This window comes from Catharus ustulatus, chromosome 5, assembly GCF_009819885.2.
Source record: "Catharus ustulatus isolate bCatUst1 chromosome 5, bCatUst1.pri.v2, whole genome shotgun sequence".
Classification (NCBI taxonomy): Eukaryota; Metazoa; Chordata; class Aves; order Passeriformes; family Turdidae; genus Catharus; species Catharus ustulatus.
Window position 1 is genome coordinate 39192932 of NC_046225.1, and position 21372 is coordinate 39214303.

Genomic DNA, 21372 nt, shown 5'->3' on the forward strand with positions numbered 1-21372 from the left:
AACTAGGAGAACAGGGACAGGCTTCTGGCTGGCGCATCTCATCTGTCAGATTAAGCACAGATTTATTTACCATAACTCACATGCAACACAATTACTTGTTACTCACAGATACTACCTTCTTCACCTACTAGGGCTGGACCAGACAGGTATGATCAATTACACCTTTCTATCAGTTCCGCTTACAGAGCATAATGATACTAGAAAATTAATGTATTTCAGACAATTTATGGAAAAATGCTGCAAACTCAGTAAGAAAAAATAATTATATCAAACAATTTGTCAGAGCTTGGCATGAAATACAGTGACCTTAAAGAGGGTGGTAGAAACTTCTCAAACTGTTGTGATCTTCACTGACTAGAGTCAGAGAGGTTGTGGGATTTTCTTCATTTTCTTTCAATCTCCTAGAAGACTTGGAAGCCATTGTTGCAGACCAGCTAAAGCACTTACGTATCAGAGTGTCAGGATGCTGGTTGTAAACTAATTCTGATTTATGAAAGCAGATAGGAAAACTGTTAACCAGTGGACTAAAGTACAGTAATTTCATGATTATAAGCCGCAGCATTTTGACTAAAATTTTGGTCCAAACCCAAAGTGCGGCTTATAGTCAGGTGTGGCTTATATACGGACAAAGAACAAAAAGTTGCTGTTTTAGTTTGGAGGACAGGTGTCTGCTGAGAAAGGCAGGAGCTTCTCTTTGAAATGGAGAATGTAAACCCCCTCCCTCCAAATTATTATAATTTTGAAATCAAGCAGCTCTCAGGCAAAGATACGGGAATTAGGAATAACAGTTCTTTTCTAGGGAAATTAAAATAGAAATACAGTGCTACAAAGAAACAAAATCCAAACCCTGACAAAATCAGAGTACAACCTGACATCCCGTCAGGCAGGGTGTTGGTAGCAGTCCCATTAAATGGTGGCTGCAGTCTTTTTGTAGTGACAGTGAAGCAGTGTTCCTGCAGAAGGTGCAGTTTCCCTCCGGAGGTCCAGTGGTGATGTGGAGAAATCTGGTTTTCCTCTGGAGTCCAGTGGAGAAAGAGGCTACTTTAGTGTCCCAAAACCTTTGTTTTTATCTTGGTAAGAAATGTTGGGCTCTTCCCCCTGGCTGGAGCAACTTCCAATGGGATGAAGTAATTTTATCAGTCACACAGAGGGACTCAATGGGCCATTAGCAGAAAATGACTCGCTGGAGGAAGGATGGGTTGTGAAAAGATAAAGAACAATGCCCTGCCTGGTTTCAATGGATGGCCCATTAGCACATTATCTGCCGTTGAGATAAGGATCACTGCCCCCACCCTCAACAGATGGTGATAGAATAGATGCCTTTTATCACACTCTGTATTGTAATGTGTGGCTTCTAATCAGGTGCGACTTATATATGGACAAAGAATGAAAAGTTGCTGGCACCCAGAAGTGCGGCTTATACTCAGTGCGGCTTATAATCGTGAAATTACTGTAATTCTGCATGAAATTCCATTACTTTAATGATTACCAAATCATTAATTAATTCCATTTTTCTTCATTTATTAATTCCATTTTCTTTTCAAGATTGCTACTGAGGTATAAGTGCAAGTTTTGTAAGATAAGTAATTAATTTAATATCTTAGACTTTGCATTTACTTTAAATTCTTCAATACAGCACAAACTCATAGTGAGAAAGAAATTCCTATTCTGATTAAACAAATTAGCTAATGTACACAACTCACTCTGGCTCAGAATAAGCTTTTTTTGATAGCTTCTTCATTAGGCCGTTTGAAGGCAAAAAATATATGTATTGTGATGACAAAAATTTAAGTCTTTACAAGAATACTTGTTAAATAGTCTAAGCCAGGGGCTTTATGACAATACATGTACCAAGGTTTTTGAGGAAGGAAAGAATAAAATCAAAGCTTAATACAATTGCAATTGTTTTCACAATTGTAATAAAAATGTGTGGAACAATGGCAGAAATCAATAGATTGGCACAAATATGAAAAAAATATTTAAAATTTAAGAATGTTATTATCCAGAAGAACTTCCATTTTATTCAATATATGTGTCACTAGTTAGATAATAACTCTGTTGTAACAAAAAGGATTTAAACAAATATGTCTCAATGGAACCTTTGGCAAGATGCATAAATTCCTCAAATTCAGCAGAACATGGTACCTTCCTAGTGAGGCAGAACTAAAAGTGTCCCAATAACACAAAGCAGAAGAAACAACCAATGCAAGAATAAAAACAAAAAAATCCTAACCCTAGATGACTTAAGTCTTCTTCAGAAGATTACAGATGTAATCCTTGGGTAACACTCAATGTCTGCTAAAGCTCACATTATATAATCTTTATCTGAAGGGCTTCTCTTAATTCCTTTATCTTTTCCCTCCTGCTAGAAGATGAAAATAGGGAATTAAGGGAAATTTGTGACCCAACTCTACCACCTTCCTCTAAATAACCTTTGCAACTGTTCCTGTACTTTTCTATGGAATGGGCATCAAGAGAAAGAAAGGATCTCCTGGATTGCCCGTGTACTCAGCATTGCACTACTGTTCATCAAGTGGCATTTGGAAGATGGAATTTCCTACAAATAAATCCACAATAAGGGTTTCACCTACCACAAATACCTCAAAAGAGCTACAGATTTTATTTCTGACCTGGAGGGAAAATATTCCCCAGGCTGGCAAAGCCACAGGCATACAGCAACTAGAGAGACACCACACATGTCATAAAGGTCTGAAGGAAAAAATAAAATCAGTCTCTTAAGCAAAGGGTGAGAGAAATCTGACAATGCACCCAGTCACTCTGACTGGCCAAAACATAAAAACTAATGAAGTTTGTGTTCGACTGAAATTCAGAATGAAATAGTTAAGTGACACATTACGTTTCTTCTTTAGTTTGATCTTCAAAAATTTAAGGACATATATTCCAGATCTTCAAATTAAATGCCATTTTTTCCCTCCAAGTGCTGAAAATAACTTCTGTGCCTGTGTAACACCAGGTCTGAATTATAAATCTTAATAATGTCAATCAATATTAACTGTAGAATATGTCTTTGCATATATTGTAAGTCAACAAAATGAAAGAAATTCCACTGTCCCCAAACCAGCACCATCCTGATATGGTATAGCTCAGAATCTAGTAACTGCTCATAGCATCTTCAGTATAAAAACAGACCAAACCCATGGACAAGACATCCTTAAGGAGATACTAAAGAGGCAGAGGCATGTCTTCTCATATCCTCAATCCAACAGCAGGGCATGTTAGGTGAGTAGGAGGGGAGGGAACTGCAGAAACTGATTAAATCCAAATATTCTATTTAAACAGTACAGCACATGCTGCTGACACGATAAAGACCACTTGCAAACCATTAGTTTGCCCCAGTGGGGTATTTCCTATATTCTTATGCTTTAGGCTAGGCTTGACATGTATCTAAAAATTTGCAAGCATGGGCAGGTTTTAAAATTTGCTTGGTCATATGCACCTAATTAGTGTATATAACCAAGCCCTCACAAATCTTGCCTGACAGGAACATCTTTTTATTAGCAGGCATAAACAGTCTTTGCAAGACTACTGACATGTTTCACAGATCATACTGAGACATCTCATTTTTAAGGAAAAATCATTAAGGACATTAAATATACATCTCATGGTTTATAACTCAAAAGATAGCTAGTTCCATTAAATCTCTCACTGTGCACATGTGGCAGGCAGAAAAACACATTAAAAGCATAATGAACACAAAAGTTTAAATAATCATACATCATCTTGAAACAGGCCCCTAAGAACAGCTTTTATGTGAATTTTGAGGAAGTAGTAATAACTATGAAATGCCTTCCCCCATCCTGTTCTTCAGTATAAATATGGGCAGTTCTTTAAAGGAGGCACTTTAATCATACTCATGTCTGACATGTTACAAAATACTGGCATATCAAGACACACATTTTAAAACAAATACCTAAGTGGAATTATAAGGAAACAAAACAAAACATCATTGTGTCCTGACACACATCTGTTGTGTCCCACATATGGACTTTTGTGTGCACTCCAGGCTCTCCCGCCTACTTGTTCTGCAGTCTTAAAGAAAATTAAGAAATTCAGGTGATCAAAGGTAAAGAACAGTTTCATTTCAAAAAGCAGGTTAGAAGTGAAAAATCTTTAGCCTGAAAAAGAACAATGAAGAGGGGAACTCAATAAAAATACAAGTGGCATGGACAGAATTGCTCCCTGCCTTGTCCAGAGGGACTCTGGAAGTTGCACATTTAATCAGCAGGTATCAAAAACAATTCTTTTGCTTGTCTTGAGCTTTTATTTGGTTGTTTTAAAATTTATTATTATCTATAGTAAACAGAACATCCACTTAAAAGTCATACTTGTTGATACAGAAAAGCGTTGATGTGAAAAGCTTCTGTGGGCTCAGTGAGCACCTGGAGTAAAGTCAACTGAAAGCCATTAAAGAAAATGAAATAACAAACACACACACACCCCATTATTTAAGGCAAGGAAGTCCACAAGCTGCTGCCAACAGCCTGTTAGCACGTAGTGACACTTTCCATTTCTTAGCTTAGAAGGAGGTTGTCAAGTAGATCCTGTAATTTGGCAGAGCCTTGGATGGTAAGGGCATAAATATAAAGAAAAGAAGGCCAGCCAAAAAAAAAAGAGGTACTGGAAGACCAGAAGAGTGCTTGTAGCCAGGTGTATGTTGCCCATGGTTGCATGATGAGTCTGGGGATCCTGCAAATGCCTGCTGCTGGGTTTTCCAACTGAAGTCCCCAGCTGGCCAAGGAGTGAGCAGCAGGTACAAGCTGACACACCTGAATTTCTCCTGAATGTGGTCTGTAGGATGCAAAGGTGAAGGAACAAAGTGGAATAGGAATCTCCCAAGCCATTTCCATGAGATGGTTTGAGGAGAAATCAGCTGGATGTTGTGCAACAAGCTCCCTACAGGTGAATCAATCAGGGCAGCTCACATGATCAAGGATAAAAGAAGAAACTTCTGGGGGCAGGACTCACTGGGTACTATCTTCTTACAGGAATAAAAAGACTGTGGCTAAAGGGCAGCCTTCACCTGGAAAGAACTGGGGAGAAGGGTGTGTCAGAGGAAGATGTGATGGATCATTTCTCATCATGTACTATGTGTGAGGTTTCCAACATCACTCTCCAATCATCCTCTGCCACATCAGTGGGGCACAGGGAGCAAGTTCAGTGGCTGTGCAGCATGGGCTCTCCAATGAGATTGTGGAGAATGCTATATAGGGCCAATCAGACATTTTGTCTGACCAGCTACAGATATTCTACTCTTATATGACTTCAGTACTCCACATACATAGCATAAACCAACCAATCATAGAGTAAAGCAGCAACTTACAGGCTCAAAGTAAAAACAGAGATCATCCATCTGTCATATGAGATGAGGATTTGAAAATTTCATTAATTTTCTGAAACTGCTAGCTAAAATATTCAAAGAGTTTCATTACTACAAAGAGCCTTTTTATGCTGTTAATCCAGATTAGTACTGACTGTTCAATTTAGAGTTTGCCTAAATCTTTAGTACTACCTGATGCAACAGAACAGCCTAATTCTTCCTTCCTTTGAAGCATAGCCCTGCCCTCTGAAAATTCTTCTCTGCTCCTTCCCCTACTTCCTGTTCCAAATTCATGGTTCATTGTGCTTTTACTGCTTTACAGCCCATCCACAGACATTGCAAAAAGGAAAGTATTTCAGAGCTCCTTTATGGACTTTTACTCCTTTATTTGTTTTTAGTGATTTGATCACCTGCTGGCCCAACCACATGGAGGAAAAAAATCATTAAAAATCTTCATAATTTTCATAACCGATAACCAGAGAGAAATCAGCAGCTCTTCTTGGATAAGACTAATAAAAGCATTTTATCACAAAACACTTTACAAGTTCTAGTTTTACAGGCTGCCTTTCATCTGACTCAAGCACCACAGTCTTGGAGAGAGCCATGACTGTAGGCAGCCCTTCATCAACCAATTTGCCACTCTAAGGTGGTCTGATCTCAGTCTGAGTCCAGCTGTTAATTTAAACTACCTCCCTCAGCACAAAAACATTGAACCCCTCTCAAGGGGGGACATTCTCTTGTGTCCACTACTATTAACATGGCATTCTTGGCAGCTGAAACAAATTGCACTGAGGTAGTCAGGAGCTGCCCACCTGCTGGGCTCTGCTGAGCCACAAAAGCAGCCCAGACCACTCCAAACCATGTGTTCAAAGAAGTCCTCATACCTCAGGGTGTGCCTGGGAACACAAGGCAGAAGGCACAAACTGAGCATCACTGACACTCCAGCAAGCAAGCAAACCCTCAGAGAATTAGATTTTGAGCTTCTTGCTTCTGTTGTCTGGCAGTTTAGATGAAACTCAACTTGACAAAAGAGACATGCCAATACCCACCATATTGGGCCTCACGTCAGTGGGACTTCTAGCAGCTATTAGTGCTCTCCTGAAAGCTGTGGTCTGTGAGCTGCACAACAAGATTCTTGGTATTTTTAAATGAACCAACATTTACCCTTCTCTAACCAGAAAAATATCCAACTGGAAAGTCAAAGTAGTTGTCCTTCCCAGAAAAAAAAAATTCTCCGTATTTACCAAATCTACTGTGCAAGCCTGCTTATTAACAAGATCATCTCATTTCCTCCAAATCACAGACTATTTCAGTACTAATGCATTAAAGGAGGTTAAACTAAAAAATATCCTTGTGGCAAAGAGATATTGAATGCTTAACATTGTTTCATTTGACATATAAATGTCAAAATATTAAAGTAAATTGTTGTATTTGTACAGCAGCAACACTGTCCATTACGCAAGATGTGCTGGAGAGTGGGTGGGGTGAAGAGGAAGTCCTAGGCTCTGCTTTCATTTGGAAACATCTGTCCCTAGGGAAAGGACAAACGTCAATAAGACATTGTCTCACAAGTTTATTTTGTATTTTCCTTTTGCAGTTAATTGCACTGCTGATCTAACCATAAGTAGCAATTCTATAAAAATTATACTATTATCTCCACCAAGACTCTTGATATTATTCCTCTGTCAGGGAAATTATGTTTCTGTCAAGTGTATCTGTGGATAGTTACAAATAGGTAGAACCAGAATGATTGAAGTTGCTTATTTCTAAGAAGAAATAGAAGTGGTATATTCTAAGTAATAGTGAGTGTGCAATTAAGCAGAGATTCTCTCCTCAGCAGCACACCAAATAAAGAATTATCGTTTTAGGGGTATAAAATGCAAGCACTATCTGTGACTTCCAGTGAAACCTACTATTATGGTATCCCCATGGTCTCCAACTCACAGCAGTCTCAAAGCTGTCACATAGTGTGCAGCTTGCAGTTGTTAGTCAAGAGTGACAGGTCAAGACTGGTAAATTCACAGGGCTCCAAAGACAACATTTTAAAAGAAAATAGATTGGTTAAAAAAATTTTAAAACAAATAAACAAAAAACAATCAACAAAGCAAACAGAAAAAAAGACAAACAAACACCCCAGCAAAACCCTCTCAGAATTACTTCCAACACTTGAGGCAAGAATTGCTTTCCCTTGGTGGTTTGGTTTTGGTTTTTTAGGGTTTTTTTGGGGGGTTTGTTTTTCCTTAGGGAACAAAGAAAACCAAAGAGATCTCTCCTTAAGCAGACTGGACAGTTTACCCACCAGCTGTAACTTTCTCTCTCCCCTCTGAAACAAATACACCCATGAAACAAACTAACTAGCCCTCCAAACATTTAATTGTCTACACAAACATCAGTAAGTCAAGAGCAGATAAGGTGTAAAGCTTTGCTTGGCCCGTTTTTCTCTTGGCTCTAAATATTGTAACTGATGCCACAAGTACATTCTGGACAGCTGGAGCAGTTCACCACAAATACTTCAACTGCCAAATTCAGCTGGCCAAATGTAAGTTGAAGGACAACAACAGTAGTTTTTCCTCTTTTAAACAATAATCTCAAATAGAATGTACTATATTTCAGTTGGAAGACACCTACACCAATCTAGTCCAGCTGCCTGACCACTTCAGGGCTGACCAAAAGCTAGACAATGTTGTTACAGGCATTGTCCAAACGCCCCCAAAACACTGGCAGGCTCAGGCCATTGACCACTTCTCTAAGGAGATTGTTCCAGCGTTTGATCATCCTCTCAGTAAAGAAATGCTTCCTAATGTCCAGTCTAAACTTCGACTGGCACAGCTTTAACCACTCCCATGCATCCAACCACTGCACCTGAGGGAGAAGAGATAAGCACCTCTCTCTCAACTTTCTCTCCCCTGAAAGCTGAGAGAGCAGTGAGGTCACACCTCAGACTCCTCTCCAAGCTATGTGGACAGAGTCCTCAGCTGCTCTCCAAAGGACATTCCTTTCAGCCCTGTCACCAGCTCTGTTGCCCTCCTCTGGCTGCATCCAAGGACCTTCACAATCTTCTTGACTTCTGGGGCTCAGAACTCAGACAGGACTCAGGGTGAGGCCACAACAACCCAAAATACAGCAGGAGAGCCAGGGTGACTACTGTTTCTAAAAATCTTTAGAAATATTAGAAGTTTCCACACACGCTTGTGGGGTGTTTGGAGAGTTACTGTGGGTCATCTTTGGGGAAAAATACTAGGAAACAGCCAATTGTTGCATCTGTTCTCAGAAGCTATCCCTTCTGCTTAATTCCTCTCTTCTCTCTTTCTCAACAGAACACAACTATTGAGTAAGGAAAGTCAAAGAATTAAACCATATAATGATGTAAAGGATTTTGTTCTTCATGATTCCTGAAATGATTTATTTCTCAGTGCTGCCACAAGAAGCTAGGAAAAGGTGATGACAGCAGACAGAAATACATGTGTCATTTGCTTCCCAGCAGCCTTCTGGCATCTTCTTCCACGAACTGTCCAATTCTTTGCCAGAATTTTTCCTTGCCCAGTATAGAAAGTTCTACTTAGTTCAGTAAGGAAGATATAAAATACCTCCAACAGTTTTTAAGCTGCATTCTCAAGGTCAAGCTATCAGAAAACTGTCACTGGATAAATAAAGTCATTATGTGAACAGCTTGGAGTAATACAGAGTTTAGGGTGACAGCAATGTCAGGTAACTGATGTCATTAACTTCAATGAAAAATGATTGCTTGGGGAAGTTAACCATAATCAAGATCCCAAAAGTTTGCTGCAGAGGATGTATGGCCTTAGTAACAACATGAAGAATGATTACATGCTCATTTACACACAGTAAAGACTACAATACAGTCTAAACACACCAACTGCTATTATTTTTTTTCCTTCTACTTATCAGAAGTTTTCCCCCACGCCTCCTCCTCCTGCCCCAAAGAACACCATTTCTCTTGATTACTTTGCTAAAAAGGAGCTTCTTACTGGAATATCTGTTCCTTCCACTGGCAACTGGAGTCTCTACATATTGTAAGTAGTTAAACATTTGTAAGAAGTTATAGCTATCTTAGACAAGTCAGGAAATGTCAAATGAAAAAACCCAAGAAACTACTACAGAGCTAAAGTGATTGATTTATGATGACTACAATGGAAGAATAGAAGAATAAATTACTTACAGTATAGCTATTTCCTAACTAAAGTCTGAAATGCAACAAAGAGGGAGAGCAACACAAATACTGTCACCAAAAGAACTTCTGAAGACAGATAAACACAAAACAAGGTAAACAAGTTCACAAACTCAACAAACTATCAGGGATAAGTTATCAATGTTTTAAATTAAAATTCTGGTGCAATTTAGGCTGCCATTAGTGTCTTCGAAGTAAATACACATTTACATGGAGGGGAATTTGGTATTACATTATCACTCTGAAAAGAACCAATGTGAAATTTAAAAAGTAATAAACATTTATAATGGATAAGGAAAACAATCATATCTATCCTACTCACTAAGCAAAATTCAGTACTTTACCAAACAAAACTCCTAAGAAGCAACTTAGTCACTCAAAGACAGATTTTGCAACTTTCAAGGGACAATCGTACTTGGAATTTCTTATAACTGATTCTACAAACAGCTGTAACTTTTTAATTTTTTTTTCCATTAAACAGGATATTACATTTGATAGGAAACCAGTGTAACTTGGATTCCCTTTTTTCCAAGGATTTTCTTTTAATGAATCACTGACCACATTCAAAAAAGCAGTAGCTAAACACAAGGTTCTAGACAGACTTTCTATCCTGGATGCAGGGTATCAATGGGAGAATAGTATTACCATAACCCTCAGCTACAACAGTCTGAAGTCTAGGTCCTGGTTTAGTTTTGCTAAAATATATGAATACGCACCCTTGAAAAACAGGCAAGACTTTGAATACACACAACCTAAGTACACATAAAAATAATACTTTTGATGAGATGCTTCTGTATGCCTCTGCACAACACTGCAGTTAAAATTACCTCCACAGTTTTTAATAACCTTCATAAATGCCTGGGATTGCTACTGACAAACAGCTGAAGTCCCTCCCAGGCACACTAGTGTGCTTACACTAGACACCCAGGAATGCACTCCAAAGAACTAGAAAGTGTAGTGAGCTCTTTGAGCTTAGTATTGTACTTTACTGACATAAAAGGCTAGACCAAAGTTTAATATCTATGTTTGCAGAAGCATTGCTTAGTCTTTAAAATAATTACTACTACCAGTGTTCATCCTGTTGCATCTGCTACAAATAGTGCTTCTAAAAAAAATAGCATCTTTTTGTGTCTGAAAAAAGAGTGGCTACACACATACACACAAGAAAATTTGCAGCAGACTAAACAGCAGCAGCTGGAAAAGATAACGTTCTCCCTACATGCTCAATTTAGCACTGCTTAAGTATGAGGAGTGAGGTGTATGCTTGTTTTCAGAACAGACAAGGTAGCCTCATCTCTCACCTGTGCATGCAACACAGAGTAAGGCACTTGAAAAACTTATCAGTGACCATAAAACTGATGGGTTTGGGATTATACAATGGATATACAGTAGCAGCAGGAAACCCAGAAAACTGACATGCTGCTTTTCCTCACACTCCCGCTAACTAACAGTATTTAACCTGTTAGCCAATCGAACAGCAGCACTATATGATTAGGTCAGATTTGAAATAATTTTATAATAATAAAATTAGAAAGGTGTATCTCAGGTAGCATCCAAGAAAAATTCAGCTCAAGTAAGCGCATGTATTTACACTGCAAAAAATCCCAAAATCACAGAATCACAGCGCAAACTTCTCTGTCTTTATTGCTGTCTGTGTAAAAAGGCTCCAGGGAAATTTTCAGGGATGTATTTTAGAACAGGCAGATACACTTCCATTTGCTATTTCCATTCTAATACAAAACTAAGAATCTTTGCATAAATATAGTTTTAAACCTTTTCAAACTACATGGGACCACTGGCCAATACTGCCATTGCATAGTCACATAATTCTAAAGACTATGGAACAAAATGATGATAGTGCAGCTATGGCAAACCCTACCAGCTGAGTGGTTTTGTTCCAGATGTCACCATAATAACCTATTCCTGCTATTGTTACCTCACTGCCATTAATGAAGTCTAGGTACATGCTATTGGCCACACCTTCATTACAGTAACATAAGGAGTTTAATTCTTGCACAGAGTGCCCACGTAGTTGCCTCAGTCAAATTTTAAGCTTTCAACAAACAAACAATATGGAATTGTTTCTTTTTTTAAATAATACTCTCCCAGATAGACAGTGTATACTCACCGCACATTCCCTATTCAAAATTACCTAAAGAACAAAAACCAGAGACCAAACATATTATAAAAATTATTAAAACACTCAAAGACAGTGCAGGAAGCTAAAGTTTCAAGCCACCGGTGCGGCAAAACAGCTCACCCTCCCCTTGCTGCAGCTGCTTCGAGCATCCCTGCGGGGCGGCGGGTCCCTGCCAAACGCCGTGAAATCCGGGGCAGCAGGGCTGATTCCCCCGGTCTTTGAGGCAACTCAAGCACCAGGCTGCCTACCGCAAGAAGCCACCCAGGCGAGGAGAGGGGCCAGGGCCGCCCTCCTGCCCCGCCGGGAGGGGCGGGGTGCGGCTGCGAGGGACTCAGTTCCTCGGGACAGCCCCCTGGGCTGCAGGAAATCCGCAAGAGGTGATTTACGGGCAGGGCTCATTCCCGTCCCACTGAGCTGACAGTTCAGCTGAAAAGTATTAATCTGGGCCCTGAGAGCTTGTTAAATAAAGAACTTTACCCTTAGGCTGGATAAAAAAAAAAAGAAGAAAGAAAAAAAAAGGAATAGGGGTGGGGGGTAGGAGTGGAAAGGGATGAGGCAGTGTTGCACAAGCTTATCAGTGCCCACGTGCTGCAGAACATGCCCTTGCAGGAGCTGTGTATGAAGAGTTACTACTATTTATACCTGTAACACTTCCAAGTTGCTGCAAACCTCTAGACAAGTTTAATACGTGAAAATTACCTGCTTAAAAACACAATGCCCCTATCTTCTGGCCAGCTTTTCCTCCTATGTTGTAGAAGCCTCAACTTCATTCACACTTTTTAAAGTGTTTTCTAAATCTAAAGCTCTTGAAATAGGAGTGGAGAGAAATAAATATTGTTGTGTAAAGAACTAACCCAAAGACTTGTATGACCTGTACTCAGGCATCAGTTTAACAGGCAGCAGCATGGCATCTTGATGGGAAGTAGGAACATAAAACTTGTGAACTTCTTTGAAGTTAACAAAGTTCAAGCAAATGACTTTATACTGACAATACAATCATATTTTCCTTGAAACAATTATTTGCAGCTTACTTACTTAATCCTTTCATAATTACTTAAGATATTAATCTCAACATTCACAGAAACAAATATGTGCAGTACTCACTCAAACAGTTCCAGCAAAAGCAACAACGTCACAACTAAAGACTTCCAACATGACTAAGTCTGCTTGGATCCAGAATCTTTCTCTACTTAGTACTCAGCAGTAGTCAGGCACAAATACATTTTCCTATTAATGTAATTGCTTAGCACATGCTATCCCATTCCCCGGTCTCTTGACCTTTCCTTCCTTTGGTTTGCTGACAGTTCCTCTTTTTCCAGGAGTACTTGCAGTTGCACAATGCACTACAGTGGCAGGTCCCAAAGACTTCGAGGTTTCTTGAAGAAACAGAGTAACTTTCCACACCATAGGCGTGGGAACACCAAGCATCACTGAGGAGAGTACCTTCACTATCAGCTGTTCTACCTCAGCAGTCTAAGTACACAAAATACATGCTGTGCTCCAGTGTGGATTCTTTCTACCTTTCCAGCATAAGCTATTCTGAGGCTGTATAACTCAAATGCCGGTTTCACCCAGTAAATAACTGACTTACACTCATGGGTTGGAAGGAGTTGAGGTATTTTTACCCTCCACTAAGTTTTGAATTTATTTTTTAATTTAATTTTTTTAAAATTTTTATAAATAATGTAAGTGGTAAGAGTGGCTAGCTGAATTGATTTTGTGTTCCTACTTTTAAATACTTAAGTGTGAAAAACACTTTATAGGCTTTTAAGCAATATGATCACTGATAGCATATTAGCACTCAGAATATTGCAATGTAAGCATTCAGCTGCAGTTAAAATATTTTGAGAGACTACAGTATAATCAGTAAACTTTTCCTATGCAGATCACTATTTGAAAAGTATGAAAGCATGACTTCTGTGTACAATCTACAGTCTACAACAGTTTGAATACCTGAAGTGCAGCTAATGTATACTACTATCAAAACTTGACTTCCCACGTAGTTACTGTAAAATCTTCCAGACTTTTAATCAGTAAAGCAAACAGCATAGGGGGAGAAAAAAAAATCAGAATATTAGTTTAAATTTTAATCCACACAACTCCCTCCCTACCCCATACTGAAATGAATAATTAAGGAGCTAGGTCATGATTGCTTTCAATAAGCATGTCAGAAATCTTCAAAACAATGAGATGAGGGTAAGACAGATATCAAAGGTCTTCCTAACAATGCCACATGCTTATACAACCACATACTATGCATCTTTTTCATGCATCAGCATACCAGGAACCGCACAACCACAAGTACCAAAGGTACTTGAGTTTTATGTTACGAAACTTAATATGCAAACAAAAATTAACCGAGAATTTTAAGTATTTGGGTCTGGAATCCGAGAATTTAAGCCCAACCTTCACCATGTGTCTGGGCAGAACCAAGGTTTTCAGACTGGAGTGTCACCTTACTCCGTCACGCAGCAGCAGCTCGCCCAAAGCGTCAGTAACTCCAAGAGACTTTTCAACAAATGGAGAGTCTGGGGTTTTGTTGTCATCGTCCTCCCACGCGTCCCTGGCCGCTTCGTTCTTATGCCCAGCTGCTCCCCTGAGCGCTGCCCAGCTCTCACTCCCTCCCTCCGCGCTGCCCAGCGCAGGACCCCGCTGGAAGGCGCCTGCGGGGCGCGCCCCAGCTGCCAGGGTCGGGATCGGCAGTCCCGCTCCACGGCAGGAGCGCAGCCCGGCGGCTGCCTCTGCTCATCAGGTGTTTCGCGTCTCTCTGTAAACGCAGCTGCTCCCCGTGCAGCCCGCCCTCCAGCAACCCCGAAAACTCAGACACTTCTACAAAAATTCTTTCCCTCACTTTTAAGGAGCCCCCTCGCTTCAAAAGGCTTCTCTCACATCTTCTCCTCGGTGGAATTCCCAAGCCGTCCGTTCAAAGGGACTCACAGCCACACGCCCAGCTGGCATCTACAGTGGAGACACGGGCTTACCTTTGCCTCCCCCACGTCGGGCTCCTCCTCGTAGTAGCCCTGACCGGACTCGTAGGCGGCGGCAGCGGCCGGCTGCCGGGGTCCCAGGAGCACGGCGCCGGCAGCCAGGCAGCAGCTCAGGGAGAGCACCTCCAGCAAGTGCATGGCGCAGGGATGGCAGAGCGGGCGCGGAGCGGGGCCACGGGGCACTCGGAGGAATGCAGCCGAAATTATGAGGCTCCTTCTTTTCCTCTCTTCCCCTTCTTTCGCTGTCCTCTCCCCCCTCCCTCCCCTCGCAGTATCCAAGGCAGTAAAATCCGTGGGATGGAGAAGATGCGGTAGCAGCAGCTCCTATGCGCCTGCAGGGGAGTTCCCAACTTTCCCAGTCGCTTTGCAAATTCTCACCAAAGTTATCCAGAGTTTGCCAGGTAAAAAACCCACCAGGAAACCGGACATCCGAGGCTGCGCTCACTCGGGAGCAGGGGAGGTAGAAAGCGCAGAGAGGAGGAGGAGGGAAGGGAAGGAGGGAGAGAGCCAGGGAGCAGCAGAGCGGGACGGAGCGGCGGTCGCAGCCAGGGAGATCCCTTTCGGCGGCCCGTGCGGTGCCGGGGGCTCGGTGCCGAGGGGCCCCGCCGCGCTGCGCTCCGCCCGCCGCGCTGTGCGGACGCCTGTCAGCGGCGGCGCGGCCGGGGGGTGCGCGGCGCCTGGGGCTGCGCGGCGGTGGCGGCGGCCGCGCATGGCGAAAGCGCCCTCTGCCTGCGCCTCTGCGCGCCGAGAGGGGCCGGGGCCGCCTTCCTCCTCTTCCTCCTCCGCCGCCGCCTCTGCCTCCTCCTCCGGCCGCTGCTGCCGCGGCGCCGCCGGCCGCTGGCGCCCCGGGCAGCGATCGCCCCACAGCGCGGGCTGCAGGCCGCCCGGGGCGCGCCGCGGCTCTACCGGGAAGGGCGGGCGGGAGCGCCCGTCCCGCGGAGCTGGGCTTGTCCTGCGCCGAGCTCCGGCTCCGCGAAGATGAAGCCCGCAGTAGGTCCCAGCCACGAGGAAAAAGCGAAGTGCCCGGCTCGTTTCATTTGGCTCGGAAGCCAAGGGGCGAGGTTCGGTAAAACTCACACAGAGAAACCATGCAAGAAAATTTTTGTGAATCCTGATCAGTTACTTGTTGAACAGTGTTGGCAGCTTCACTTAAGACAGTATACAGCAATTTTTGGCTGCAGAAAAAAGGATTTTGCCATGTTAGAAACAGTAATCCAAAGAGCACCATAATTTTTTGTAGCCTTCCTATCAATGACATTTTGGAGCCGTCTTCGAAGAGAAGTAACACCCCATTCAGAGCCCTAAATAATACTGAGCACAGATCCTCCATTCCAGTTACACTGTGATTAAAAGTTTTAAAAGAATGCACATTACTGTCAAAGCAACAATCTAGAGCCTGCTCAAATCTCATCTATGCAAAAGGAAAATGTTATATTCCCTATACTCTTATTTTTTGCTTGATTATTGAACCTTGTGTAAATATTTCAAAAGTTTTAAATTTGTTTTCTGCATCACTTGTGTACATCTTTTGGTAATTAGATTGTATGGGACCCAACTGTGGGGGCAGATCTCTGACTGCCTTGACTAGATGCTGGCAGTCTGCTCATGTTACACTGCTCTTATTCTTTGGGAATCCCATTATGTTACTATTCTGGGAGCAACATTCTGGGACTTATACATAAAGGTGTCTCTAGCAGGCTCTCAGGTATCTCCTGGGTTTTTTTCAAATTTATTTTATATCATTTCCAAAATGGTATTTCAGCATGCTGCTGAATGTTTTGATGCTAGAAAATAATCACTTCATTTGCAATCAGAATGAAATCTAAAGTTTAAATAGAGCCTTATTTTAAAAGGCTGTATAGTCATTACAAAATTATTGAAGCACTAACATTTTTCTAAATACTTTCAAGATGGAGTAAAGCAATGAAATAAAGATGGGGTAGAAGTTAAGCAGAACAGCTATGAAGATACAAAATAGCATACATAAATTAAAAAGGCCATTGTTCTTCACAGGGCCCTTACAGCGCTTCAGATCAAAGCGTAGGATTAAAGCCTAAAGAGAGCATAGTCCAAGATGCAAAATCCATCTAAAAAGAAATATAGCATTACTGATTTCAGTTTAAACATATTAAAAATCTCTCAGAAGTACCCACACTGTTACAGAGGGGAAGTTCTTTTGCAGCACTTTATTAAAACCTGCCTGACCAATCATGCACATTTATTTCAATAAGTGAGTGCTGTGCAAGGAGAAGCTGCGTAACTAAATCACAAAACAGGATGAAACATACCACTCCTGCTGTGCCATCATAATATCAGCTGGCTTCATTATTTATTTCCCCAGTTCTTCAGCACTTTCATTCTTTCACCCACAATTCATAGAACATCCATCATGGAATCAAAGGCTTCTATGCAATAGAGCATTTCCACTAACTGCCCTGCATAGCAAGTTTTAAGTGTCATAATTGAAAGCTAGTAATCATAGTCATGGTGGTTCAAGTCTCAGTCTAATCAATTTTAATAAGAAAGTTGTTGAAATCTATGATAGGTTCTGTGTACAAACATATAAATATTCCATTGGCTCTGGGACACTAAAGTTGTCCTTAATTTAGACTGTGTTTCTCTCCATCCCATAAAAAAAGTCTAATTTAAAGGTTTACAAGTTAAAATACATCTTGTATTTTCTCCACCAACCAATGGTTAATATTTCTCCTCTTGTTTTCAAATTAAGTAGAAATCAGCCTCAAGGAGAATTAATTTAAAATTCTAAGTGACACTGTGTACACTAACAATGAGCTGACCTTATAAACACAGATGACTAAAGAGATACCCTAATAGTGTAAAGACACGGGTCTGGATCCTATATGCTTCTATGACAATAGTAACAACAGCTACTGTTGAAAAAGTAAGCTTCCTTAGTTTCTTTACAGATGGGACTCCCCAGTACTTCCTCTCATGCTTAAAAAAAGAGAAAATCGAGTATTGATCAATGTCTAAAATATCAATGTCTGTTGTAGATACCGTAAATTAGCTGTAAATGTTTAGGGGGAAAAAAAAGGAAAGGTAATCCAGATTCAGTGCCAAAGTGAACACAAAAACTGCACACTGAATTGAATCCTTCAATCCAAAGTTTTATTACGTATTTCTTTTCATATTGTTTATCTACTCAGAGAAACCAGCTTTACAGAAGACTTAGCTACTGAGAAAGGGAGGTACAGTGGATTTGAGGCTGTAGTCCATTTCTGTACATTTCTTATTTGTGTGAAACATAATAGAAATATTTAGGAGTACTGCCAGTTTTACTGATTATGAGAGTACATGTAATGTCCTTCCTCACTCATCAAAAGCACATTTAAAACCCTATCTTTTTCTTGGTTTGGGCCCTCATTTAGTATTTCCTCATATAGTCCTAGGAAAGGATCTAAGCGTGGTAGCTTGGAGATAATCAATAGCTACTGAAATATTTTCCTTGGCTTTGATCAGACATCCTCACTTGTAAAACCCCATGGGAAACTGTTCTACACCAAACTTCTAGCTAGGACTCCTGAAATGTAGTTTTATCCATTCATTTCTCATTATTGCCAGGACAAATAACATCACTTCAATGAGAAAGACATCATTGCTGCAAGATCATTTTTTGCAATGCTTGACCTAGCAGCCTGCACTTTGTTGCCTAGAAATTTCTCTTTTGTTTAGTACAAAAGTTGTTCCCTTTTGAAAATTAATTAACAAGACAAGAATCCTTAGAATTCAGCTTTTTGACACCAGTTGATATTCAAGGATTACAGGATTATTGGGATTTCTTTGTTCTCAGGGATTCCCTTTTTAAACTGTTAAAATCAAAACCATTGGCATCTAACATTAGAATTTCTCTGTTACAGACTAGTGCAAAACCCTTCCCACTCTTGCTATAATAAGGAGTTAGTATGATGCAAAAATGGACAGCACCAGGCTGCATCTCAAGAAAAGTGTTTGAATTAATCAAAGTAAATTATATATCTCCAAAGCTTAGAATGGAGAAAGCCCTTGCACACATTTTATTCAGCTGACTTACATTATCATTTTGTCTTTACCATAGTTTTTCTTCCCTCTTGTGATGTAAGTTCTCGCACAACAACAGGTATCCATAGAATACTAATTTAACATCCTGTAAACTGATGATGTTCATTATTATAACCTCTGAGTAAAAACAATAAAATGACTGATTGCAAATTTATGCTGCCTCTTAACTGAAAGCTGTGCACAACCTAAACTGTGTATAGCTGAAGCCATGTCACTAAATAAACAGCCTTACATTCAACAAAAACATCAGAAGCTAACAGCATATGACCACTAAACATACAAACACTTAGCATGATACATACCTTCCTGCAGTAGTTTTCCAAGTGACGAGCTATGAGAATATTCAAAATTTTTCTTCCCAGTTATATTTACAAAATTTAGTAGTATAGCGGGGCAAGGTGGTTCCAAATCAATGCAAAAGACACTTCTATATAATTGCTAAAACAATGGCAGAAATTACTGTCTCTTTAAAGAGATGCAGTTTCCCCTGAGTTTGTTCCTGTGTACCTCCACTTATATATCTGGTGCATTCCTTCATTTTTCTTTAGTGCTTCAAACTTCCTGTTCAATATTTGGCCTATTCTAGAAATTAGAATATGCTAAACTCTACAAATGTAAAATGCTGAAGTATTAAAGCCTTAAAAAATTGTCAAATAGTATTGAGACCAGTTCACTTCCAAACCGAGAATAGTGTAAATGCATTATTTTAATAATCCCATTTTTTTGTTTAATAGGGTTTCTTTTAAAAAGTCAATTCTTTTCTCCTATTTAAAATAGCCTTTTACATATTTGAACACTTCTTACCTTCCTTACCTAATCTTCTAGTTTTAAGCTAAATAAGATCAGTGTTTTCAAAGTCTTTATAATTTTTTGTTTTCCAAAGTTATGCTTGTAACTGTCATTTGAATAATATTTATCCAGGGGTTCATTGAAAGATGATGCTGAGACTGAAAAAAGGTACTCCAAAACTGTCTGTGTTGGGCAAAACAAAACACCCCAACCCATTCTTCTGCATGTACATTCCCACGAGGTATTTGTTGTTCGGGCAGATGCATTTTAAGCTTGCAATGGGATGTAATTCTTGCATATTCTTTGAGGATTTTTCTATTCAGCCAGATGTTCCTTTTCCTGCAGTTGTAGATCTGACTCTTCCAACGTAAGTGGAACATGCGCATTTCCCAAGAGAAAGGTGTCCACTATCTCCTATTTTTTTCTAGTAATTTTTTCACTTTGATAAAATTACTTCTATTTTAAGTCTGTCTTTGCTGTCCTTGCTCCCTAAGTTGCATCTTTACATATAACAAACTAGAGGAGTATTGCCCCTGTTCTGCCCTTGATTCCCTGTGGTCAGAAAAAGTGTTTTTACTGATCTCTTGCAAAGTTTAAAGGTTGAAAATGCCCTTCTGACATTCTGATCCACACTGCAGGGTTTGCGTCAGCCCATCGTACTGATTCAGAAACCATAAATACCAAAATGTGGGGACATTCAGGTCTGAGATTCTTGCTTAGGTCCAACTTCATTTTTCACCCAGTTGAAAATAGTTGGAGATTAATTTAAAAATTATGAAAGAGATATTTATGGTTTGGGTTGGATACTGGTTTGGGTTTTCTGGTTTGTTGGGTTTTTCTTTTGTTTTCCTTGATATGCCAGGTAGTGAACCTCTGGAATTTGTTGTAGTGACAGGTTTAAACTGTGAGGATTAAAAATGCATCAGTTCTGGATATCAGGATCATAAAATTATTTTTAAGTAAAAGGGAGCAGGAGGGCTGAAAGGTAGGATTAGTCCAATGTTGAATACTTTATTCAATGAATACAGATGCTGGAAAAGCATGAAGGAAATGGACTGCAGTACAACATTCACTGTGCTTTCCTTAAATAGCATGTTCAATTGTAATTTTTGGAAACAAAAAAAAATAGATAAACAGTCTAGACAGATGGCTTGTCTAAGCCAGTATCATATATTTTGAGGGAAACTGAATCAATTTCTCATTGATTCAGGTCCAAACCACAGAGTAAGTTTGTTCTTGTCTTACAGTCTCATGTTCAGACCACTATACTTGTCATAACAAAAATACTTATTTTTACACATCATTATTACACCAAATGTCAGTCCAACAGATACGGTTGAATGGAAGTACGTAAGAAATAAAATCTGTAAAATAGTCTTCATGATTCTCAATGAAATTAATATAGAGTGCTATTGCCATCCTCATTGAAACTAGATTTAATCATTCAGTCAGAAAGAGAAAAAAACCTAAACCAAACTCCATGTATCAGCTTTTTGGATACATTACATCTCACAGAAAAACAGTGAGGCAGCAGTTTCAGATATTTTATTTCCTCTGTTTTGTTTTGTTTTTGTTGTTTTGGGTTTTTTTTAATAACAACTAAGACAAAGCAAAATGGGAAACCTACACTACATACAAACTTTCAGTCAGGAAGTTACCATTACTAAGTTTGAATTTGCAGCATGCTTAACTTGGTTACTAAGAAGGTTTTGTTCTCTGCTAAACAATTGCTTAATAAAAACTGTGACGTGTTCCCTTCAAAAAGTTCTAGGTTTTGTGCTGAATCAAGAGCATTATTGTTGCTATCAGACTTCAGTATGCATCCTGGGCACAGACCTAGGGGGATGAGGACCCAACATCTCTAGGAATT

General features: G+C 40.1%; 1 protein-coding gene across 2 annotated transcripts in view; it reads right to left on the reverse strand.

Annotated features, from left to right (window-relative positions):
• Positions 1-15237, reverse strand: part of VEGFC (vascular endothelial growth factor C) — a 75352-nt gene extending 60115 nt beyond the window's left edge. The window contains exon 1 of one of the 2 annotated variants that reach the window (XM_033059327.1): positions 14649-15237. In XM_033059327.1, the coding sequence (XP_032915218.1) occupies positions 14649-14792 (144 nt within the window). In that variant the 5' untranslated portion in view covers positions 14793-15237. Of the gene's footprint in view, positions 1-14073; positions 14131-14648 lie in introns of those variants that run through there. The other variant, XM_033059328.1, reaches the window with a different exon arrangement.
• Positions 15238-21372: the final 6135 nt, after the last annotated feature.